Source organism: Ictidomys tridecemlineatus, chromosome 5 (assembly GCF_052094955.1).
Source record: "Ictidomys tridecemlineatus isolate mIctTri1 chromosome 5, mIctTri1.hap1, whole genome shotgun sequence".
Taxonomy (NCBI): Eukaryota; Metazoa; Chordata; class Mammalia; order Rodentia; family Sciuridae; genus Ictidomys; species Ictidomys tridecemlineatus.
In genome coordinates this window covers 18,270,549-18,295,640 of record NC_135481.1, presented here as the reverse complement: position 1 = coordinate 18,295,640, position 25,092 = coordinate 18,270,549, and the positions used below count along the sequence as shown (strand labels likewise).

At 48.6% G+C, this 25,092-nt stretch overlaps 1 protein-coding gene across 5 annotated transcripts; it reads right to left on the bottom strand.

Annotated features, from left to right (window-relative positions):
- Positions 1-209: 209 nt before the first annotated feature.
- Positions 210-23,925, bottom strand: Pif1 (PIF1 5'-to-3' DNA helicase). Of its 5 annotated transcripts, none has more exons than XR_005729280.2 (13): positions 23,300-23,917; positions 21,958-22,090; positions 21,756-21,881; positions 21,482-21,635; positions 21,264-21,378; positions 21,077-21,183; positions 19,694-19,833; positions 19,288-19,394; positions 18,445-18,532; positions 18,160-18,305; positions 17,126-17,317; positions 16,483-16,744; positions 210-579 (listed from the first exon to the last, which is right to left on the bottom strand). XR_005729280.2 is itself a non-coding variant. In XM_078048891.1 (12 exons), exons 1-12 carry the CDS (start codon positions 23,894-23,896, stop codon positions 16,685-16,687), a joined length of 1,965 nt encoding a protein of 654 aa, XP_077905017.1. In that variant the 5' UTR covers positions 23,897-23,917; the 3' UTR covers positions 15,163-16,684. The 5 variants fall into 5 exon arrangements, 3 of the variants coding, with proteins under 3 accessions (XP_077905017.1, XP_040130937.2, XP_040130938.2); XR_005729281.2 differs by lacking the exon at positions 210-579 and adding an exon at positions 15,163-15,871; XM_078048891.1 differs by lacking the exon at positions 210-579 and having other exon boundaries at positions 15,163-16,744.
- Between the last annotated feature and the right edge of the window lie 1,167 nt (positions 23,926-25,092).

Genomic DNA, 25,092 nt, shown 5'->3' with positions numbered 1-25,092 from the left:
CTGGGATTATAGGCATGAACCACCATGAATTTAAGTCATCTTGTCTGGCCAGAAATACTTATTATTGGGGCTGGGGCTGTAGCTCAGTTGGTAGAGTGCTTGCCTAGCACATGTGAGGTGAGGGATTTGATCTTCTGCACCACATAAAAATAAAGGTATTGTCTCCATTGTGAGATCAGGCAAGGCGGGTGTTGACCAAAGGAGGCAGATTTAAAAGGAACACCAAATGAGGCTTTATTTGAATATTACTCCCCAGCGGAACTCGATCAGATAGACAGAGTGGGCATGGGGAAGGGTCTGAGGAGAAACCCTGTGGACTGAAATTCTATGGGCCTTACAGCAGGAAGGGAAGGGCTTGGGACAGGAAAAGGTGTTTTTAGAGTCCCTTGTCCTGCTGGAGTTGGTCAGGGGAGCTGGCTGAACTCCAGGATTGGCCAGGGGGTCCTGCTGATTGACAGGCAGGCGTTAGTCAGGAGATCCCGCTGATTGACAGGCGTTTCCGTGGGCAGCTGATTGATGTTTCTTTCCCGCTCAGGCTGCTTTGTCCTAAGTCACCACCACCAATTTGACAACCATCTACTATAAAAAATATTTTAAAAAAACATTTATTTTTTAGTTGTAGTTGGATACAATATCTTTATTTTATTTACTTTTATATGGTGCTGAGGATCGAACCTGGGACCTCATGTGTATTAGGCGAGCGCTCTACCACTGAGCCACAATCCCAGCCCTATAAAAAAAAATGTTTTTTAAAAAGGGAAGAACTTGGGCTGTAGCTCAGTGGTAGCACACTTGTCTAGCATGTGCAAGGACCTGGGTTCAAGCCCCAGCCCATTAAAAAAAAAAAAATCTAGATATTAGAAATGTTTATCGGGCTGGGGATGTGGCTCAAGCGGTGGCGCGCTCGCCTGGCATGCCATGCGTCCCAGGTTCTATCCTCAGCACCACATACAAACAAAGATGTTGTGTCCCCAAAAACTAAAATAAATAAATAAATATTTTAAAAAAAATGTTTATGATCATTTTTTTTAAAGATTTTTTTTTTTGAGAGAGAGAGAGAGAAAGAGAAAGCGGGGGAGAGAGAGGGAGAATTTTTTTTTTTAATATTTATTTTTTAGTTTTCGGTGGACACAACATCTTTGTTGGTATGTGGTGCTGAGGATCGAACCCTGCCGGCATGCCAGGCGAGCATGCTACCACTTGAGCCACATCCCCAGCCCCATATGATGATTTTTTAATTTGTTCAATTGGCATTTATTGTAGGAGACTTTGCTGTGTGCTTACCTTATACTAGTCTTGCAACTCTGCAAACATTTCAAATATTTCTGTTTCCGGGCCTTTGCACAAGTTCTTTCCTGTCTAGAATGTTCCATTAGCCATGCTTTTCCTATCTCAACTCAAAGACCCTTTTCAGACAATTGTATTTAAACAGAATCACTCGCGGGCTGGGGATGTAGCTCAACTGGTAGCGGGCTTGCCTGGCGTGCCTGGGTTCGATCCTCAGCACCACAAACCAACAAAGATGTTGTGTCTGCCAAGAACTAAAAAATAAATATTAAAAATAAAATTCTCTCTCTCTCTCTAAAAAAAAAAAAAAGATTCTCTTTGTTTAAAAAAATAAAAAAATAAACAGAATCACTCTTTTTTAGTTCTGCTTTCCTTACCTTACAGCTTTTTTTTTTTTTTTTTTACTAGAATACAGGCAGGAATTTTTGTCTTGTTCCCCGGAAGCAGCTCAGGGCCAGGCACAGGATATGTGTTTGATAGATATTTATTGAACAAATAAATGATTAAAAGAACAAGGTCTTTGTGTACTTCCCAGTGCTTGTCATGTAATAGAGTGCAGGAAAATTGGGAGCTTAGGTCTGAGGTCCCCAGCAGGGATGGGACATCAGGCCTCTGAATTGAGACTATATTCAGCTTACCCTCAGCCCCACTCTCCTTTGGGATAACCACAGGCCTCTGCCAGCCAGGTTAGGCTGACAGGCAGGGTTGATGAGCTCCAGACACGTGCCTTGGGGCCCCCATTCAGCCCAACTGAAGCGAATGCTGAGCAGAAACCAGACTTCCTTGCCTTAAGGGACATGCAGCTCCTAGCCACTTGGTGGGCCTTGAGGCCAAACCCTCTCAGAGCTGTCTACCGCTGGCTTATGGGGAAAGACACAGCTTCTTTCTTATTTCTAAGCCCAGGTTTGGTTGTATGACCATTGATGGCTGTTAGAACACGGAAGGTCCTGGGTTCGATCACCAGCACAACAACTACTTGAAGACACAACTAAACAGAGGTTGACTCTATAAAGTGAAAACTTAAGACATCCTACAAAATGGGCTCAGTGATGCAGGCCTGTAAGCCCAGTCGGTCCTGGAGGATCACAAATTCAAGGCCAGCCTGAACACTTTAGTGAGACTTAAAATAAATAAATAAATAAAAAGGGTCGAGGTATAATTCATTTGCAGAGTGCATGCTTAGCCTATGCTAAACTCTCCCTGGGTTTGATCCCTAGTACCACAAAAAAAAACCCGAATCATAATTCAGCTACCTTTTTTGTTTGTTGTTTTCAGGTGGGGTCTTGCTATGTTGACTAGACTAGTCGTGTACTCCTCAGGTCAAGTGATCCTCCTGCTTCAGCCTCCCAAGTAGCTGGGACTACAGGCATGTGCCACTATGTCTGGCATTACCATTGTGTATGTGTGTGTAATTATGAAGTGCCAGGTTTTGAGCTAAGCACTTTGCATACATCATTTAATTTTCACATCACAGGATGAAATGGGCTTCATTATTCCCATTTTACTGATGAGAAAACTGAGGCTCAAAGATATTAGGCAACCTCCTGAGGGTCCTATAACTAGTAAGTGATAAAATCAGTGTTCAGACCCCAAAGTGGTAAGTCTCTAAATGTTCAGGTTCAGGATGAAATGGGCTTCATTATTCCCATTTTACTGATGAGAAAACTGAGGCTCAAAGATATTAGGCAACCTCCTGAGGGTCCTATAACTAGTAAGTGATAAAATCAGTGTTCAGACCCCAAAGTGGTAAGTCTCTAAATGTTCAGGTTCTGGCTTCTCTTCCTTTAGCAGTTTCTTCTGATAACACATTCCTTTCCTCTGCCCTTGGGGAAGATATCTGAGAGTTCTTTGGTCAGGCACTGAAACCAGGCAAGAAAGGGTATAAAACTTCTAGACAGGAGTCTGCCTTGAGGCTCAACTCTAAGCTTTTTTGGAGTTGGCAGTGAGGATGTTACTGGAGGTCAAAGATAATCCCATGTGAAAACCACAGCCCTGGAAGAAGGAAGGGGAAGTGGGCAGGCACCCACAGACCCAGGCATTCCCTCACAAGTGTCCTGCTAGTGGGTTCCCCAGGCGTCCTCAGTTTGACATTCCCACAGGATGACAGGAACTTCAGGCAGAGGCAGGCTCTCTCTTAGGACCATAGAGGGTGACTAGCCTGTCTCCAAGAAGGGCTGGGACTTGGACCAAGCCTTGGAGGAGATGGCACTTGATATGAAGGAGAGATGGGGGGATGGGCTGGCTTTGCTTACTGTGCAGAGAATCTGGAGACACTGGTCCGGCATTTCCCAAGACGACCAGTGTGTCTCACTGTGTGTCTATACCGCAGCCCTCCTTGTAAAGAGTTGTTATCCCCACTTGGCAGATGAGGAAACTGAGCCCAGAGTCCAGACGGGCAAGCAGATTGTGCTAACTGTGGGGTAATGAAGTGGATCCTTCTGAGAGGCCATGGAGAACCATGGAAGCTTCCCAGGCCTCCGGAGATTACCTGGGCAACATGTGGGTACAAGTTATAAGAGGAGAAGATAGTGACAGCTGGAGACATTGGAGGAATTTCAGTGGACTATGAGACAGGCCTGGCCAGGGCAGGAGCATAGGAATAGAGGTCTGGGAGGATGAGTCTGAGCTGGTGGGAGATGCGGGATCTTAATGATTATCTCTCCAATCTACCCATCTGACATGAGGAAGCAGGCCTAAAAACAGAAAGGGACTTGCCCAAGGACACACAAGAGGTTAATGGTAGAGCTGGGCAAGGAAGATCCTGAGAAGCTTGCAGAAACCCCCACTAAACACAGTTTGCTAGGTGTGGTGGTGCATATCTGTAATCCCAGCTACTCCAGAGGCTGAGGCAGGAGGACCACAAAATAGAGGCCCTAAGCAACTTAGTGAGACCCTGTCTCAAACTAAAAAATAAAAAGTGCTGGGGATGTGGCTCAGTGGTTAAGTGCCCCTGTTTCCAATCCCTGGTACCAAAAAACACCCAACACAGAAGCATTTAGAGTGGCTGAATTTCTTCCTATAATGGACTCTCCTCCCTCAGGGATCAAGTGCCTGCCTGAGGTTTTCCAGCTCCCAGACCCCAGACCCGCTTAGCCTCTGTCTCACTGTGGGAACCCAGGGCCTTCTCATTCTTTGACTCACAGTTTGCTCAGGGGTGATATGAGCCATTGGACCAACTGACCTCTATAGCTCCTTCAGCTCTAGGTGAACAGAGGAAGGGCTTTTGTCCCTCAGCCCCAGAGCAAGTCTGATCCAGGGGTGGGGTCAGCCTGCTGGGGCTCACATGCCTGAGGAGGGAATGCTGGCCAGAGGAGGCAACATGATCTGGAAAGGATCCCTGAGGTCTCCTTTTGAACCCTGGAGAGGGCTTCCCAGTCATGTGAGGACCACGGGGGTGGGGGTGGGGATTAGAGGTGCCTATGCCAAGATAGGAGGTGGGAGGGGCTACCTGGGGGGAGGCTGGGAAGAGAAAAGAAGGAAGGAAGCAGGTGGGGGCAGGCCTGGTGGGCTTGCAGAAAGAGGAAGGAAGCAGAAGGGAGGGAGGCAGGGTCCCCTGCTGAGAGCCATGCAGACCCAGGAAGGCCAGATGCAGGGACTTAAGTGATGCCTGGCTTGGCCCACCCACATAAAAGTCACTGTCATGTTGGGTGCCATTAGACCAGTGAGGCAGGAGGATCCATCCAAGTTCAAAGCCAGCCTCAGCAATTTAGCAAGGCCCTAAGCAACTTAGCAAGACCCTGTCTCAAAACAAAAAGTAAAAAAGGCTGGAGATGTGGCTTGGTGGTTAAGCGCCCCTGGATTTAATCTCCAGAACCCTACACCCCAAAAAGAGTCATGTCACATCCTGCCCCACAAAAAGTTGACCTGGCAGAGAAAGGGAGGAAGCATTAAATTTGGAGCCTGCCACCCTGTATATCAGATCCTTCTATTCGCTAGCTCTGTTGCCCTGGGCAGGTCTCTTGGCTTCTCTGAGCCTCCAAGTTCTACAACCAAACAGCAGCTGTGTTTCATCCTTCACTTGCCCTATGAAGTCAGGTGTAGGTCTTACTCTAGATCCTAAGCACACTTTCTTCCTGCCGGGGTTACCTTATTCCCCATCTTCCCATCTCTGTAAGGGCTGCACTGTAGCATTCTGGGAGTGCTGCCTCAACCAGGGGCTTGAGCCAATCCAGGGTCTGTCAGTGAGTGAGGGGACCAGGCAAGAACCATTCCAAAGCTCACTTTGGGAGAGGAAAGTTTACATCTGCTCCCCCACCAACACTGCTCTTCCTCTCCCACCCTCAGAGAGGGTATTTGGGACTCCTATCCCCTTTTTCTCAGCTCAGGCCCAGCTTGCCTTTGCAGCAAGGAGCAATGTTATTTAAAGGAAGACCCAGAGATTTGCCTTAAATAGGCATGGAGTGCTGTGCCAGGGCCCAGGCAGAGGGGCGGGGAGGAGGCTGCTCCCGGTGGAGGAGAAAGGAGTGGTGCTGAGAGAACAACCTCTCTCCAGGGCTGCCACAGCCCTTTACAGTTTACCAGGCACAGCCTTAGTCTGCTCTGGTTTTTAAACCACTGACCTCTGGTGCTTAGGGAGGCCATGAACCCAGAGAACAGGCCCTCCTGCCAGGTGGGGGTGTCTTGAGGCCTCCCCCTGCCACCTGCCCCTACCATCAGTTCCCAGAACTTTGGATCTGCCCTGGGGTTGCCCCTACCTGTCCTCCCAGCCCCAGCTTGTAACAGGACGCCCTTCTCACTCGGCACCTTCCCAGGTGAGCTGGGGCTCTGCTTACTGAACCCAACACCGGTGGGGGAGGAAAGGTGAGGCGCCATCTCTAGGGCGGTCATCCACCTGAAGGCTGAAAGGCTGAAGCAGGAAGCTGGAGCCCAGGGGAAAGAGTCTCAGGATGCTGACTCCTGCTCAGGGCTTGTCTCCACCTGGGGTTCAGCCCCTATTGTGAGTTGCCAACCTGCCCAGCCCCCAGGACTCAAGGGGCTATTTGAATCTCAGCAGGTGATGTTTTTTGGAATCCAAGAACTAGAGTCTTGCCTGTGTGGGGCTTCAGGGACAAAGCTAGGGTGCCAGTTGGTGTTTCTTTTTGTGAAGGCCTGAGCACCAGCACTATGAAAGCATAGCACCATGTGCCCGGCCTGGCTCTGCCACCCGCCCTCCATCCCCTCCTCTATAAACTGGATTGGAAGATCCCACTACGTGGCTGAAGACCATCTGATGGGAAGGTGGGCAGAGGAAAGAGGAGGGGAGGTTATGACTGAACACTGACCAGGGCTAGAAAGCAGAGCGGGTACACTTCTTTGTCCCTTTCCCCAGAGTGGGTGGGCAGGGCCTGGTCCTCCATAAGGCCAGATAGGAAGGGAGGCTTTGTAAAACAGAGAGGAACCTTTATGCTGGCCTGCTGTTAATTCTTTTTGTTATTCCCCAGAGGCCACCGGAGAGAGGAGGGGGTGATGGGTGGGGGAGGGCCAATAAGAGCCAACCTTGAGGCTTCTCCTCCCACCTGGCCCACCTCCACCTTTTGGTTTTCCTAACCTCAGATTTAGGCAGACCCTCCAAGGTTGCATATTTGGGAAGTAATGCAGTTAGTAATTTCTTTAAAATTATTTTTTTAGTTGTAGTTGGACACAATATCTTTATTTTATTTGTTTACTTATTTATTTATTTAAAAAAATTTTTTTTAATATTTATTTTTTTTTAGTTCTCGGCGGACACAACATCTTTGTTGGTATGTGGTGCTGAGGATCGAACCCGGGCCGCACGCATGCCAGGCGAGCGCGCTACCGCTTGATCCCAGCCCCTACTTATTTATTTTTAATGTGGTGCTGAGGATCGAACCCAGGGCCTCTCCCATGCTGGGCGAGCGCTCCACCACAGAGCCTGAGCCCCAGCCCGGAGCTAGTATTTAAATGCAGGAATCTGGGGCTGGGGATGTGGCTCAAGCGGTAGCGTGCTCGCCTGGCATGGGTTCGATCCTCAGCACCACATACAAAGATGTTGTGTCCGCTGAGAACTAAAAAATAAAATATTAAAATTCTCTCTCTCTCTCTCTCTCTCTCTCTCTCTCTCTCTCTCTCTCACTCTCTCTTTAAAAAAAAAAAAAGAAAGAAAGAAACGCAGGAATCTGGCTTCAGACTTTGGCTAATTTTACAAAGCTTCAGAACATTCTATCTGGGAGTCAGTTCCAGACCAAGCTTTTAATGTGATCTTAGCAAAGTTACTCAACCTGTCCATAAAATAGGGACAACTGTCCCACTCTACTCTCATTTTTTTTTTGTGAAAAAGAAATGAGAGGGCTAATAAACCCAAACCCTGTGGTTCTCAACAGAAACCCAGTGGAAGCTGCTTCCCACCCAGGTACTAGGGATTGAACCCAGGAATGTTCTACCACTGAGCCACATTTTCAGCCCTTTTAATTTTTATTAAAATTTTTTTTTATTTGTAGATGGATATAATACCTTTATTTATTTATCTTTATGTGGTGCTGAAGACCGAACCCAGGGCTTCACAGGTGCTAGGCAAATATTATCCCAGGCCTATATATATATATATATATATTTTTTTTTTTCGCCTGAAGCAGTGGCTTACACCTGTAATCCTGAGCGGGAGGCTGAGGCAGAAGGATCATGAGTTCAAAGCCAGCCTCAGCAAAAGCGAGGCACTAAGCAATTCAGTGAGACTCCGTCTCTAAATAAAAGATAAAAAAAAGGACTATGGATGTGGCTCAGTGATTGAGTGTCTCAGAGTTAAATCCCCAGTACCCACCTACCTCTCATTTTTTTTTTTCAGCTGTAGATGGACACAATACCTTTATTTTATTTATTTACTTTTATGTGGTGTTGAGGATCAAACCCAGTCCCTCATGTGTGAGGCAAGTACTCTGCCACTGAACTACAACTCTAACCACTTGATATCAGAGGGTATGGTGGTACCTAGATGGCTATTGTACTGAAGGCAGTGGGAAGTGGTGCACCCTTCCCACTCCGCCTCTCAGCCTCTCAAGCCTCTTAAGGTCCCCACCCCATACCTGTTTCCCTGGGACAGCTCTTTGAAGACCAGGAGGAGGCCACAGTTCTAGTTCCAGCCCTGCCACTGAATAAGTAGCTCTCCAGACCTCAGCCGTGTCTTCCACAAAACAAGAGTACACATTCCCTGGTTCTCAGTGAGACTGTGCCTTCTTTCATTTATCAAACGTTTTATGAAGCCTTTCTCTCTATCTGTTTCCTGGTACTGAAAGTTGAATCCAGGGCTTCCCACATGCTATGCAAGTGCTCTACCACTGAATTACACCCCAGGCCACAACATCTACTTTCTTTACTTCTTTTTTTTTTTGGTACCAAGGACTGAACGTAGGGGTGTTTAATCACTGAGACACATCTCCAGCCCTTATTTATTTTGAGACAAGTTCTCACTGAGTTGCTTAGGGTCTCTCTAAACTGCTGAGACTGGCTTTGAACTTTTGATCCTCCTGCCTCAGCCTCCCAAGCTGCTGGGATTACAGGCGAGCACTTGGCTCTACTTTCTAAAATCATTATCATTGTGCTGTGGGGACACAAAGATATCCAAACCAAGTCTTTTGGGACTCTCTAGTCTACCTCATTCTGGGCAGGAGATGACTTATAAATTGCTCACTACCCTCAGATGAGTTGAACTCTCCCCCCCCCCCCCCCAGAAGTATTTTTGAGAAGTGGCAGGATTGTGACAAGTCAGATCACAGAATTATCTTTCTAAGACTATGTGCCCACCTACTCTTACCCAGGCCCCTGCCTGCCTCCTGACTAGGGTCTGGTCTTCCTTGTGCTGAGCCCTGACCATGGGTCCACCGGCTAGGTTCAGGCCTGTCTCCTCAACCCCCACCATCTCTTGCTTTAAAGTGGCTGACAAGCTCCATAAGGGGTGGTGCAGCCCTCATTGGCTCTGTCCTACAAGGGGTTGCTCGGTCCTCAATGCCTTTCTCCAACTCAGCCACTTGACAAACTCCTGTCCATCCTGCCTGTTAAGAGAGCCAGCCAGGAGGAGAGTGGGGAATCCCGTGACCAGGAAGAAAGCCGAAGTCCAGGGGCTCCCCCTAGCTGCAGCACAGGCCCCTCCCTACATCAAGACAGGACAGGCTGATGGGAGCCCCTACCTCCAGCTCTCTCCTTCCTCCATTCATTGATTGATTCATGTGCCTGCCCTGTTCCACATGTGGTGCTGGCACTGGGGCTACTGGGAGCCAAGGACCTTGATCCTATTTTGGTGAAGGACACAGACCCACAGCTAAGGACAACTCCATGTATATACTCAGAGAAAGGGAATGACCATTCTGCCTAAAAAGGGGATGAGCTAGATCCTGGGGCACAAAGAGAAAGTGATGTCTCAGCAGAGTCTGGAAGGGCTAATCTGAACATTTCAGACTAAAAACATGTAGCAAATTCCAAGTAGGAGGAGGGAAGGGACCCAGGCATGCTGTACTTGCTCCTCTTCCTGGCCTGGCGTCTGCTGCACTTGTTTGGCTTCTCCTTCTGGTCTTGGTTCAAATGTCCCCTCAGAGTCCTTTTCTCTGACCATAGTGTAAGTAAGCTCTATTATTGATGAGCATGGGAGCACATGCCTGTGATCCCAGTGGCTAGGAGGCTGAGGCAGGAGGATTGTAGGTGCAAGTCAGCCTCAGCAGCTCTGCAAGACTCTGTCTCAAAATTAAAGAAAGAAAGAAAGAAAAAGAGCTGGGGATTGGCTCAGTGGCTCAGCGCCCCTGGGTTCAATCCCTGATACCCCCCCCCCCCACAAAAAGCAACAAAAGAAAGAAAAAGGAGGGGCTGGGATTGTGGCTCAGTGGTAGAGCGCTTGCCTAGCATGTGTGAGGCACTCTGGTTGATTCTCAGTACCACATATAAATAAATTAAATAAATAAAGGTCCATCAACAACTAAAAAAATTTTTTAAAAAAAGAAAGAAACAGATGGGGAAAGATGAGAGGGAAAAGAGTGGAATCCTAAACTGAAATTAATTTTCATGCACATATGAGTTTATCAGGATGAGCCCAACCACTATATATAAACATAAAGCACTAATAAAAAAATAAAAGCTCTATTATCATTTCTTCTAATTACATAGTCTTCATCATAGTGTGATATTATCTTTTTATTTGCTCACTTATTATACCCAGCTCACTGGAAGTATCTCTTAGGCCTATTGATCTGATTATCTTTCTTTTTTTCGTGGTGCTGGGGATTGAAGCAGTTTTGCCCATGTTAGGCAAGCACTCTACCACTGAGCTACAACCCCAGCCCACTGGTATTTTTTCTTTTTTTTTGTACTAGGGATCGAACCCAGGGACTTGTGCATGTATGCTGCAAGCTCTCTACCGACTGAGCTATATCCCCAGCCCATGGTGGTCTTTTTTATTGCCTTGTGTTAAGATTACTGGGGATATGTTCGCCTTTGTTCTATCTGTACTTACCCCCCAACCCCCCTATTCTGAGGGACTTTGCATTTCTTTGCCTGAAACCCAGGAGATTCCTGAACACAGTCCACAGTTCCTAAATTGGCTTCCTGTGTCCAGTTCCTTCAGGGATGATGCTGAGGGGAAAGAGAAGGAATTGTTAAGAGAGGGCCTTCTGGTACCCAATGGAGGACATCTTTGAGCCAGGTAGGTGCATAGGAGACCAGAGAAAGCTGAATTCAGTCAAGGAAAGGGAAAGGATTGAGTGGGTGGAGCTGCCTCAGCAGGTTGTGTTGAGGGTGGGGTCTGAGAATGGGGAATCCCAGATAGCATGCTGAAAAAAACAACCGCATTCCCAGGTCCCTTGGACAGCCTGGCTCTGGGAGATGATGGGAGATTCATTTGCAACAGAAGCACTGGTCCCTCTTGTACCTCAATGGCACATTGTGCCTCTTATTAGCAGCTGTAGGACTTGTGCAGGGGACCAAGGTCAACCAGCCACATGCCGGGTTAGGACCCTTAGGAGTATTTATCACTGGACTGAATGAGGGGAAGAGGTGGCAGAATGCAGAACTCCCTTCCTGGACTGCGCTCAGTGTCCAGTGGCAGCCACAGAGGTCCTCCTGGCATGAGTGTTCCCAGCTGTATTACTGCTGGTGGTTCTAGCCTTTCTGGTTTCAGTGTGTTTCCAAGCCTCATTTTCTGGGCTTCCTATCAGTTCTGTGAGCTAGTCTTCTATTATCTTCCTTTTCTACTTTCAGTTATCTTGAGTCAATTTCTCCTGTTTCCATCCAATGACCCCCAGGGGGTACAGAACTGATAAAAAACAAGAGACAGAGCTGGGCATGGTGGAACACACCTGTAATCCCAGCAACTCAGGAGGCAGGAGGATCACAAGTTCAAGGCCACCCTCAGCAACTTTGTGAGATCCCATGTCAAAGAATAAAAGGGACTGGGGATGTAGTTCAGAGGCAAAGTGCCCCTGGAGTCAATCTCCAGTTCTAAAGAAAAGAAAGAAAGGAAGAAAGCAAGCTAGAAGGAACACCATGTTGTTTGGGCAGATTAGGAACATCCTGACACATATATGGCACATGCCTATAATTCCAGCTACTCTGGAGGTTCAGGTAGGAGTATCACAAGTTCAAGGCCAGTCTGAGCAATTTAGGAGGCCTCGTGTCAAAATAAAAAGTAAAAAGGGCTGGTAATTTTTAGCTCAGTGGTAGAATATCCCTGGGTTTAGTCCCCAGTACTGCAAAGATAAATAAATAAACAAATAAATAAATATCTACCCTTATGATTGCCCAATGGTTGGTGGGGTCATCCTAATGAGCTTGGCTTTTCTGTTTCTTTCTTTCTTTTTTTTTTTTTGGTACGGGGATTGAACTCAGGAATGCTTTACCACTGAGCTACATCCCCAGCAGCCAGCCTTTATTTATTTATTTATTGGTACCAGGGATTGAACCAAGGGGTGATTAATTACTAAGCCACATCCCTAACTTTTTTTTTTTTTTTTTTTTTAATTTTTTGAGACAGGTCTCACTAAGTTTCTTAGGGCCTCACTAAGTTTCTGGCTTTGAACTTGTGATCCTCTTGCCTCAGCCTCCTTAGCTTCTGGGATTTCAATCGTGTGCCACCACACCCAGCTTTTATTTTTACTTATTTATTTAAGTACTAGGGATTGAACTCAGGAGCGCTTAACCATGAGCTACATCCCCAGCCTTTTTTTTTAATAATATTTAGGTGTAGATGGACACAACACAATGCATTTTTAAAATTTTTTTATGTGGTGCTGAGGATTGAACCCGCGTCCCACCCATGCTAGGCGAGTGGTCTACCACTAAGCCACAATCCCAGCCCCATCCCCAGCCCTTTTTATTTCTTATTCTGAGATAGGGTCTTGCTAAGTAGGGCCTCACTAATTTGCTGAGGCTGTCCTCAATTTTTCAATCCTTCTGCCTCAGTCTCCTGAGTGGCTAGGATTACAGGTGTGTACCATCCATTCCCAGCAGCTTCTATTTCTTCAGTGTCATCCACTCAGGGCAGAGAAAAGGGATCGTGCCACAGAAAAACATTCAACTCTTCAAAGTTGGAGACAAGAGCCAGATGGCCATGGGTTCCCATGGCCAGGTTAGCGCTCTTCTGAGTGCTATATCTTTTCTGCCAATGGGGCTATGTAGCCACATGTGGTGGTGCAGGCCTGTAATCCCAGAGACTTGGAAGGCTGAGGCAGGAGGATTGAAAGTTTGAGACCAATCTCGGCAATTTAGTGAGACCCTGGCTCAAAATAAAAGGACTGAAGATGTAGTTCAGTGATGAAGTTTTCCTAGGTTCAATCCCCAGTAGCAAAAAAATTAAAATTTAAGGACTGGGGACATAACTCCCTGATAAAAGTGCCCCTGGGGCCAGATGTAGTGGTACATGCCTGTAATCCCAGGGACTTAGGAGGCTGAGGCAGGAGGATTACAAGTTTGAGACCAACCTTAGCAATTTAGGGAAGATTCAGGATTTAGTGAGACCCTATCTCAAAATAAAACGTAGAAAAGGGGCTGGGGATGTGGCTTATTGTTTAATAATGACTTTGTATTCAACCCCTGGTACAAAAAAAAAAAAAAAAAGGCTGTGTAGAAACCACAAACTTCACACTTCACAGAAATGTTCAATAGTGATTATAAATATTAGTGATGGCTATTGATGGAGTCCTGCCAAATAGTTGACTTTATGTATTTATTTTGGCAGTGCTGGGTTTGAACCCCAGGCCTCATGCATGTAGGCAAGTACTCTACCACTGGGCTATACCCCCAGCTCCTGGCTGGTCTGTCTAAAAATCCTATGTGAAAGAACAGTCAGCACTGCACCTTACAGATGAGGAAGGACTCTAGAGGTTGTGCAGCAGCCTAAACTCACGTAGCTGGTGAGTGACAAAATCAGTAAGGAAAGCCAGGTCTGTCTCTTGAGCTAAAACCATCGTTCATTCTCATGGGCTTTGCCCTACTCCTTCCACAGAACTTCCAGTAAGGTAGGAGCCCTATAACCTCTCTGAACCACCACAGCACTGAGCCCCCATGTCAGTAGCCTCCACCATTTAGCCAGTCACTTCCTCAGCGCCTACCCTCTGTGTACTAGGACCTCTGCTGGCTCTTTTTTTGTGTGTGTGTGGGGGGGCCGGTACTAGGGATTGAACTCAGGGGCATCTAATCACTGAGCCACATCCCCAGCCACATTTTGTATTTTATTTAGAGATAGGGTCTCACTGAGTTGCTTAGGGTCTCATTAAGTTGCTGAGGCTGGCTTTGAACTCTCCATCCTCCTGCCTTAGCCTCTGAAGCTGCTGGGATTACAGGCGTGTGCCACTGTACCTGGCCCCTGCCGGCTTTTGGGAGACAGCAATAAGAGCCTCTGAGCACCTAGATTTTGTGGTTTCCAGCAACCAACATGATTTTATTATTCTCTACTTCTCCCATCCTTGGTAAATTTACTTTTTTTTTGGTACCAGAGATTGAACCCAGGGGCGCTTAACCACTGAGCCACATTCCCAGTCCTTTTATATATTTTATTTAGAGACAGGACCTCACTAAGTTGCTAAGGCTGGCTTTAAACTTGGATCCATCTGCCTCAGCCTCCTGAGCCACTGGGATTATAGGTGTGCACCACCATGCCTAGTGGTGATTTTATATTTAAGTAGCTATTGCTCTTTTTTATTAGTGAAAGACACCTCTAGTGGCTGATGCATGCTTCTATTATAGCCCATATTTTCCACCCAGAATTCATACTTTTCTTTCATAAGCAGAGAATCGCACCAGTTCTAGCTAGCCTGTGAAGACCCCTGAGCAGCTTCCATCATGCTTCTTCATGAACTGCAGGTAGTTCACTGATGACTTTTTCCCCATCTAAATCCAGAGTTCTAGCAGGGCCCAAACAGATATGCTGCAGTGTGTTCCTGTCTGACTACTGGGTGATGGTGATTAATTTTGTCATTTTATTGTTAGTCACCAGCCTCAAATAACTCAGCTTCCCAAATGACCAATGATATTAACAAAACCTCACATACAAATACTGTGATCATGGCCCTTGTGACGTGAGCAAACACCTCTGTGTGCATGTTCACAGTGGTGGGAAATGAGACAGGAGGTGCAGAGCTTACACAATCACAGGTTTATTTGTCCTAAATAAATACAACCTGGGAACAATCATTTCAGTGCCCCAGAACACTATTCCCCCACCCCCCAAAAAAAGCAGCTTAAGATATGGGCACACAGGAGGCTGGGGTTTGGCTCAGTGGTAGAGTGCTTGCCTACCACATGAGGTACTGGGTTCAATTTTCAGCACCACATAAAAATTAAAATAAATAAAATTGTAACTACAATATCCATCTACAACTAAAATTAATATATGTATATACACATATATATACATATAAACATGTGTGCCCATGTACATAATATATAAAACATGGGCACACGTTTGCAGCATATGTTCTCAGGTTAGGCTCAGAAGGTTGTTTGCTCTGGGTTGTGCTAGGCTGACCTCAGCTGTGGGATAACTCAGGTTTGTTTTCTCTCTTGGTCCTGTACCTGGTGTGAGTCTCCTCCAGGTCCTCTCCAGGTTTATATACTGGAAGTTTGGTCTCCAGTGTGGTGGTACTGAGGTGATGTAACCTTTAAATCTTTAAGTTGTGAGGTCCAACAGAAGGTAATTAAGTCATGGGGGCGCTATCCTCACACAGTAGATTAATGCTGTCCTACAGAAGTATCAGGTGTGGAAGGAGGGGATTAGTTCTGTCCAGAGCAGTTGTTATGAAAAGAGCAAGCCAGACCCTTCCCCATTTCTGGCTTCATCTTCTTTTTTAATTTTTTGGTACTGGGGTTGAACCCAGGAGTGCTTTACCATTGAGCCATACCTTCAGTCCTTTTTTTTTTTTTTATCTTTTGAGTCGGGGTGTTGCTAAGTTGCTGAAGCTGGCCTCCAATTTGCGATCATCCTGTAGGCCTGGGAAACATGACTCAGGCTTGACTACTGGCAAACACACGGCCCAGAGATCTCCACACAATCCAGGTGCTAGGTCAGCCTCCTGAGTCGCTGAGATTATAGGTGCTCACCTCACCTGGCCCATCTCTTGCTTCTTGTTTCACATGCCATATGATCATGTATGCTTCTGCCATTTGATACCATCTGCCATGAGGACACACCAGAGCTGAGGGGATGCTACATGCTCTTGAGCCCCCAGAACTGTGGGTTAAACAAACCTCCCTCTCTCTCTTTTTTCCTTCCTTTCTTTCTTTTTTTCTTTCTTTCTTTTTTTTTTTTTTTGCTACTAGAGATTGAACCCGGGGTGCTTAACCACTGAGCCACATCCCTACCCCCTTTTAAAATTTTTCTTATTTTGAGACAGGGTTTTGCTAAATTGCTTAGGGTCTTGCTTAGTTGCCGAGGCTGGCCTTGAACTTGCAATCCTCCTACTTCAGCTTCCAAAGTCACTGGGATTATAGGTGTGCACTATCATGTCCACCAACAAACCTCTTTTCTTTATGAAGTATCTCACTGTTATGTATTTCGTTATAACAATACAAAATGGACTAAGGTAGTCCCAGCTGGAGAGGCCTGATGCTGCTCCCTTAAGCCTCTGTCTTTCCTGCCTCTCTCTTCTGCAACCTAGAGGGAGAAGCATTAAGGACTCTTTGGCTCTATGTCCATCCCTTGCTGAGAGCTTTGACCTCTGACACCATTGGACCCATTCCCAACTGGCACAAAAAAGGTTACTTCTGATCATGGAAGGAGCTTACCCAGGACAAACAGGAGAAATTGTGGCACAGCTGGTAAGTGAGTGGGAGGCACTCTTCCTTTAGTCCTGCAAGGAGTCTGAGAACCCCCAAGAAGGGACAGAGGAACACTGGTCTCCTCCACCAGTTATTCCTTGGGGCCTTGGTCCACTAGGGAGCTGCAAGTTGTGGAGATCATTCTTTGTCTTCTTTTTACAGCAGAGGCTCAGAGGTTTGGGTCCATGTTCTCCTGGTCCGAGGCTGCATCTTCATCATTTGGAGACTCCTGAATCAGAGCCAAAAAGCCCAGTCACAAGCTTTTCCTGTTCTCTAGGCCATAGCCTGGGAGGCCAGCATTTATTTCCTCCTACCTCCATCCCCAAAAGAGCCAGTAGAGGGCTCTGCCACCCCAGGGTTCTATTGGGCCTTTCCTCTGTCCCAGCCTGCCAAAGTCACAGGCCCACCACTAGGTGATTCTTTTTTTTTTTCTCAATAGTGTAGGGGATTGAACCCAGGGTCCAGTGCATGCTAGGCAAGTGCTCCACTACTGAGATATACCCCCAGCCCTTTTTAAAAAGATTTGAGACAGGGTCTGGCTAAGTTGTCCAGGCTGGCCTCAAACTTGCCATTCTCCTGCCTCAGCCTCCTGTGGTTGATTCCCTCTTACCAGATGGAGGTCTCTGCCACGCCGCAGGGTGGCATAGTAGTGCAGCACACGGGGGTCACAGTGAACCACCATGGGGTCAAAGTCTAGTACACGCAGACCCTGTAGGCTGCGGGCCCGGGAAAGGGCCACATAGGCTTGACCGCTGGCAAACACGCGTCCCAGAGAGATCTCCACACAATCTAGAGACATGCCCTGGGGGATGGAGAGACAGAGAGAGACAGTTTAGTCTGGAGTCCCCTGCACCCAAGATTTGATCCTTCACCAGCCCAGTGACTGCCCCCAGATCTCCTCACTCAGTCCAGAGAGGCTCCGGCAGAGGGAAAGCCTAACTGCAGACGGGGTCTGAATACAGGGGGACATGGATGGATTCAGGGTAAGAAGTGGGGGGTGAAAGGAAAGAGCTCAGACTCTAGGTCACCCAGGGGTGAAACTGAATCCTGGCTCTGACACTCCCTAACTGTGTGACCTTGGACAAGTTCCTTAGTCCCTTAGTGTTCTTCTCTGAGAAAGGGGAATGATTATTAATTACATGTACTTTATATAGTTTTGTGTGTTTTTTTTTTTTTATACTAGGGTTTTAACCCAGGGGTGCTTTACCACTGAGTCACATCCCCAGCCCTTTTTATTTTTTGAGATAGGGTCTTGCTAAATTGCTTAGGTCCCTGCTAAATTGCTGAGGCTGCCCTTGAACTTGGGATCCTCCTGCCTCCCAAGTCACTGAGATTATAGGCATGAGCTGCAGCACCCAGCTTCTTACTGTTTTTGTAGGGATTAATGTATCTGGTAGTGGCTCAGCAAATGGAAAAAGCAAAGAGGAAGTGACTTATATCCTTCCCTGGAGAAGGGCTGCGAAATCTACTAAAGAAAGATCTATTCTGAGGACAGCGAGGAAGAAGGTTTATTCTACTCCTGATCTGGAACTTTCCATTTAGGTCACAGGCTATAAGGCCTTCAAGGCACTCAACCTAACATGTCCCAGGTATATGCTGTCTACTCTGCCCTGCTGTGTCCCCACTCCCTCACTGAGTGGTCACCTGGCTCTTGTGGATGGATATCGCCCAGGCCAGCTGGAGGGGCAGCTGCTGGCGACTGAGGAGTTGGCCCCCAGTGGCCTGAACTGTCCAACGGTCAGCATGGATGACCTCAGTGACTCCACACAGGAAGCGCACTCGGGGCAGCCCTGAGGAAGGCACAAAGAAGTCTCACCTTTTAGTCCTGCTTCATGGCTGAGAGGAGAGGTCTCTGGTCTTTTCCTCCCACACTTTCCCCAGGCCCTACTGCAAACCCACACAGCACAACTGTCCTTCCCTATCACTTACCTCTCCCTTCAGTCTCGAACCCGACTACTACACCTCGGGCTCCGTTCACCAGGCCCCTGGACACAGCTAAATTCTTCACCAGCATCACCTGAGGGGAAGGGGGACTAGAGAAGTGGCAAAGGGCCCATCCTTACACCTGGATCAACTCTAGCAGTCACTATCAGAGGCCAAGGGCAGGGGGTTATCATCAAGGGGTGCCCAGTCCCAATCCTTAGCTCTACCACCAGTTAATTCTGACCGCTGGGGCAGACAGCCTTAATTCCCAGGATCTCAATTTCCCCTGTGTCAAAGAGGAATACATTTGCCCAGTTTGCCTCAGGAGGAAGAGGTAAAGCCTGTAAGGTCACCTATATCACCAGGCTACAGAAATGATCAGATCTCTTATGGGGCCACAAATCTTGAGGGATGGCCCTTGGGTCCTGCCACCCTGGTCTCAGCCACACTGTGCCTTTGTTTTCCCTGTGGGTACCCTCTGGGCCCAGAGGAAAGTCTCCCATTCTGCTCACCCCACTGTTATGGGAGGGATGAGGACTCAGCCATCTATAAGGTACACGACTAAAGACAGCCAGGAGGGAGGTGTTTCAAACCCCATTTTAGAAACAAGGCAACTGAGCTTCAGCAAAGGAAGGACTTGCCCAAAGTGACATAGCTTGGAGGACCTCTAGGAGTAAGAAAAGGAGGGCAGTGGAAAACTGAAGGTAGAAAGGTGGGTGGAAACCAGATGGAGGTTTTTGTGAGGTCATAGCTGGTGCACTGGCTACAGAATGGCCTGGGCAGAGGGATTGGGGAGGCTCATACAAGACAGTCCAGATTGCCAGGGTCTAGACCTAATTTCCTACTCACCTGGGCCCCCAGCTTTAGCTGAAGAAGCTGGCCAACAGGACACTGGGCATCCAGGGTCCTGGCTAACTCAGGGTTGCTATCCATAGCCTCAAAGCTATGTACCTCACCTGGAAAAAGAGAGATGGAAAAACAGGATTATGAATCATTGACTTGTGGCTCAGCTTCTAAAACCACATATTAGACCATGGTATGGGAGATAGGCCGCTCAGACCTAGTGGGTGCTTTGGAATCAGTCTGCCCAACCTCTTAAGATCACAGTTAATTCTGCAAATGTAAGGGCCTTTATGGTCACAGAGGTTGAGACCCTGGATACCCAAATGATCCTAAAAGCCCAGGCTGCCTGGGAGCCACACCTGCCTGATGACCCCTCCCAGCTGGTCTTACCTAGTCCTGGATCTCTAATTACCTGGCAGCTCCTGCAGCCGTTTCTCATTGGTGAGGGCCACGTCATCCTGGTGGGTGCAGAGCCTTGTGGCCACAATTCCGTCTCGCCCTACCTTGTGGGCAGCTGTGGCCCTGAGCTGGCGGGTCACCTCATCAGAGCACCTGTGGGGGCTGGGCTATTAGGGCAGAGCTCACTTACACCAGAGGAGGTGGGGAACATGGGCAGTATGGCCCGAGCAGCAGGCTATAGGTCAGGCCTGAGAACTGGAAAAGGGTACCAGGGCCAGATATGCTGGCTCCCAGGTTGGCCAGTTTGTCCTTTTTTCCACTTGGACCCCAGATATGGAGAATGAGCATGGGGTTGGGGTGCTAGCTGTGATCATATGTGAGTGCCTTTTCTGTGTCTGTTCCCCCAGTAGGAGCTGACCAACATCCCACCCCAAAGTGTTTCTGAGGAAGCTGGAAATGAGGAGTGAACATAGGCCAGAGGTTTGCAGGCCTGGGACAAGGCACTGATGTAGATAATACTGGCTACCCTGTCATCAAATGGCTCTCCAACGTACAATTTTCTAGCCACTTGCCTGCTGCCTTGGATGAAATAGCAAGCCTGTATTTCTATCTTCTCTCATGTCAAGCCACTTTTCACACCGAGGCCCAGATGCAATAGCCACCAAATAGGAATAGCTTGGAACCTTCTCTGCCTATACTGCCACTTGGTCTTCCCCACATGTGTCAGTGTGTGCTGTGCTCCCTCCCCACCTACTTCCCAAATCTACAAAAAGTTTCCCCAGGCATAGACTCTCTGCCACCTGAGTCCCATCCCAATCAGACCTATCTTTCCAGGTCCAGGTCTGCTCACCTTCCTGGCCTCCTTTCCACTTCCACCTTAAGATAGGCACAGTACTTTAACTTTGACCTCAGTAGGTAGATGTCAGGTACATAACCTTTCCTTCCCTACTAATTGACCCTGACCCTACAGGGTCCCAGAGTAGACGGAGCTTGGGTTTTAAGACTCAGATCTGGGTTCAAGTTCCAGCTCAGCCACTTACTGGACATAAATTTGTATGAGTCACTTCACTTCTTTGACCCAGTTTCTGCATCTGGAATGGGGATGTTGACATTTCTGAACCCCTGCATGTCCATTTTCTTCCTTGATACCTACTCTATGCCAGCCTTTGTGTTGGGTGATAGGAATTCAAATCCAAGGGAGGCTGGGTCCCTCACTTGCAGGGACCATGTTTTTGGAGTCATCGACTGCCATTTGTCCTGAGTTGACCAGTGTCCTGCCTAAAACTCCTCTTTTAGTGGACTACTTACTCCTGAGAACAGGCATCTCTCCCCCTACCCTGGGTCACTGTGCTTGGTTGCTCACCCCATGGTCCCTTCTCTTTCTGCCAGGGCCTACCTGCCTAGCCTCACAGCCTGCAACAGAGAGATGAAGGTCTTGTCCGCCTGCCTCCACACTTCAGTGAGCTCCAGGGTCACTGGCACACACCTCTTCCAGCTCTTGGCCTGTTTGGGGTAAGGGTGGGGGGTGGGTCAGGGAACACTGCTAACCCCCCGGGGGGGCAGGGCCAGGGGGTGAGTGGTACCTGGAAGCAGAACTGAGGGGGTTGGGAGCCCTTGGTCACTGGTGGCAGCTGCAGGAAGTCCCCACAGATAATGAGCTGGATCCCTCCAAATGGCTTGTTCTGCTGGCGGACAGCTCTGGAGGGGAGCAGGTAGTGCTTTAAAAAAGCTAAGTAGACAGTTCCACTTGGGAAATAACCAGATTCTGGCCTCAGTTACTACCCTCACCATATATACTAACCTGGCCACAGCCTCCAGCTTATCAAACAAGTCTGCCTCCACCATGGAGATCTCGTCAATGATCAGCCTCTGGCAGTTCAGCCAGGCCTGCCGCACGCCTGGCCGCTGTGCCAGAGCCACACACTGGGCCAGGGGAGCCTTGCCTGAGCCGATGCCTGTGAATGAAACTACTCAGCCTGAACTGAGACCCCAGCCCCCATCAATGCTGCCCTCCTTTCCCTCTACCCCAGAAGTCTGACTTGCTCTTATCTCAAGCCCCAGGGGCTCCCACTTACCTGCAAAAGCATGGAGGGTAGTGCCCCCAATGTGACAGGCTGCCACCCCAGTGCTAGCAGTGGCCACTGTGCCTGTGGGGGGCAGTGAGCCCAGGATCCGCTTCAGCAGATATGACTTCCCAGTCCCTGGACAGGAGGCAAAGTCAGGGCTGCCTGTTCTTCCATCCTACCTCCCCCCCCCCCTCCACTCTGCCCCTGCTACCTGCGCTCCCAGTGAAGAAAATGCTCTGGCCTTTTAGGACAACCCTCAGCACTGCAGCCTGTTCCTCAGAAAGCTGTGTCTTGGTGGGGAGCAAGCTCAGCCTCTTCACAGGTAGAGGCCACCTTGGGGCTTCCTGATAGAGACAGGGCTGTCTCAGAGCCTCCTCCCACCTCCCCAGACATTACTCCTACCCTTCTTGATCTGTGTTCAATACAGACTGTTGGCTTTCTCCCTCGGTTGCCTTCACTTCCTGGTACCCTAGGACAGCTCTGGTTCACCTGGAGATCTTGCCAGTAACTACTGGGTCTCTCCTCGTGCCCTGAAGATTCCCAGTGTATGGGTCTGGATCCTCCCTCAGCTTCCTCCTCTGGGTTCCTTCACCTTTCTGGTTCTCTCACCCAAATTTTCTTCTCATTTCTCCTCCTATTCCAAAATTCTCACCTCAAAATATCCAAGCAACACCCTGCCCAACTAAGGCTCCTTCTTGTTCCATCTCTAGCTTTTCGCCAGCTTAGTCTCAAAACCCTGTGGTCAACAACCAACCTGCCCCAGTCCAAAAACGGTTGTCAGACCACCAGACATGTTTCCCTCATCTGATGGGAATGTTGACTGTCCAGACACTGTTGACTGCTTCACTTCTCCCCAAATACATTAATATACTCCTAATTTTCCTTTTTTTGTGTGTGTATGTGTGTACAAGGGATTTGAACCCCGGGATGCTTAATCACTGAGTCACATCCTCAGTCCCCCGCCCCCGCTTTTAAATATGTTTTATTTTAAGACAGGGTCTTGATAAGTTACTTTGGACCTTGCTAAATTGCTGGGGGTTGGCTTTGTACTCAAAATCCTCCTGCCTCAGCCTCTGAGCTGCTGGGATTATAGGCGTTGGTCTATTTTGCCTTCTTCTTTTTCTTTTTAAATTTACTTTGCCTTCCATTTTTTTTAAGCTGTATTGGACACAGTACCTTTATTTTATTTATTTGTTTTTTAATGTGGTGCTGAGGATCAAACCAGCGCCTCGAACATGCTAGGAGAGCGCTCTACGGCTGAGCCCCCTACTTTGCCTTCTTAAATCGCCTTTTCTGGCGTTCTCTTAGCTTTTATTATGGCCTGGACTCTCATTACCTGTTCTTGCTTATTCAGGTTCAGGGCTTATATATGGGAAGCACAGAAGAGTCCAACGAACCTGTCATATTCCATGACCTATGGCATCTCTGAGCTCACAGCTGTTCCCTGAATATTGCCACAGTCTAGTCCCCCACACTTGGGCCTCCTTAGTCTCTTCCATCTTAATGATTAAGCATACCTAATCCCAAAGACGTGCCCATTCTCCCGTTCTCACCATGCTGGGCTTGGCTCCAGTCCCGGGTTCCATCGGCTGCTTGGCCAGCGTGGTGTCTAGAACCCGCGTTGCTGCCACACGCCGCAGCTCCTCCGGCTGCACTGGGCTGATGGTGACGAAGTCGCGGGGTCGAGGGCTGAGCAGCTTCGCGCGGGCAGAGGCAGGCCCGGGACCCGGGTCCGCAGCCAGCTTCAGACGCAGTGTGCGCAAGAAACGCCGCAGGCGGTCCGGGGGGCAGTCGGAGAGCAGCAGCTGCACGGCGCCCGCCCGGGGAACGGCGTCTGCTGGGAGCCTCAACGTACTGCGCCCCGCTGCGGCGAACCGTGTGAAGAGACGCGCGGCGCGCAGGGGGAAGCAGCGCGGTTGCCCGGCTGGCCCCGGAGCCTGCAGCCGCAGCATCAACTCACGGCGCTCGTTTCGACCCAGGCTCAGCTCCGCGGTGCGTAAGGTCTGGCGTTTCCGTGGCTGCCCTCCTGGGCTCAGCTCCTCCACCGCCACACGGCACCGCAGGTCCGCGTGGTCACCTTCCGCTGCCGCCACCTGGGTGCTCGAGAGCATTGCTACCACCTCTGCAAGTCTGCGAAAAGACCGGAGCATAGAGGTCACAGAGATTCAGGATATAATAGGTGGTCCGTAACCGGGAACCCTGTCATACAGGGTCATGGACATTCTCACTGGCAACACAAGGAAGTCACTAGAAACGGTAAAAGGTCCTTGGGGCTAATCGAAAGCCCACTCTAGAAATATACTCTAGGGGCAGCGACAAAAGTATCAGAAACAGAAACCTCGGTTGTCCTGCTAGGACCCCGCATTTCATGGGGGCATGGGCGGAGGAGGAGGATGAGACAAAAAGGCCTGCTTTGCTTTGAGACCCAAAACCAGCACGGTAATCGTCATGGTCCTCTCTCGGAAAATCAAGAGAGTCTCAAGTGTGGAGATGGAAAGGGACTTACATGAAATGTGCGCCTTCTGTTTTCCAAGTTAGGTTTATGGGTAGCCAGGCAGGTCTCTATTACAGAAGTGAAAGACTGGGAGAGACAAACTTTTTTGCCCTTGACTAGTAGGTCTCACGGTCAGTGTGATTCTAATGCCCAGAGTTTCCCACCTCCAAGGTGGGGGTGGGGTGGAAAATATTTGGCAAAGGAATTCACAGGTAAATCCCGGGGTCCCGGAAAACCCGGAAACCGTGCTCCCTCCGTCTGACCCACTTATCTGTACCTTCCCGACGGGGACCCCTACAAGAACCAGATTCTCTGCCTCCCATTTCAGAGGTCGAGCAGGAACTCACTTGTGCGGGCAGTCGCAACAATAAACCGGCAGACAGGCGAAGCTGACAAACTAGGAACTTTCAAATACTTGGGATAGAAAAATCAACCTATGACAGGTCGGGTCTTTAAATCCTTCAGCCAATCAACAGCGTGGGCGTGCCCATGGGGGCGGGGCTTCCGTTGGTTCCCACTTCCAGAAATTTGGGTCTTCTCAATCGCACACCCGAGGAAAGTTATTTGTGATACCCCAGTCTACTTCCTCCGGTATATGATTGAGCGTGGTGTAAGGAGGCACAAACTGCTTTGATTGGCTTGAACTTCTGCTCTAGTCTCACAATGCAACTCTGAAGTTTTGAGAATTATTCTATCAACACCCTCCCTCTTAGCTCTAGCTCACACACTGCGGCTCACTCTGTTTCCACTCAGTACCATTGTTCACTTCCGAGTAAATCACCCCATGGCTTACCGAGTCCCCTATCCTGCCCCACAACACTCTTCACCCTTCTCTGCCCTTTTAAGAATCTT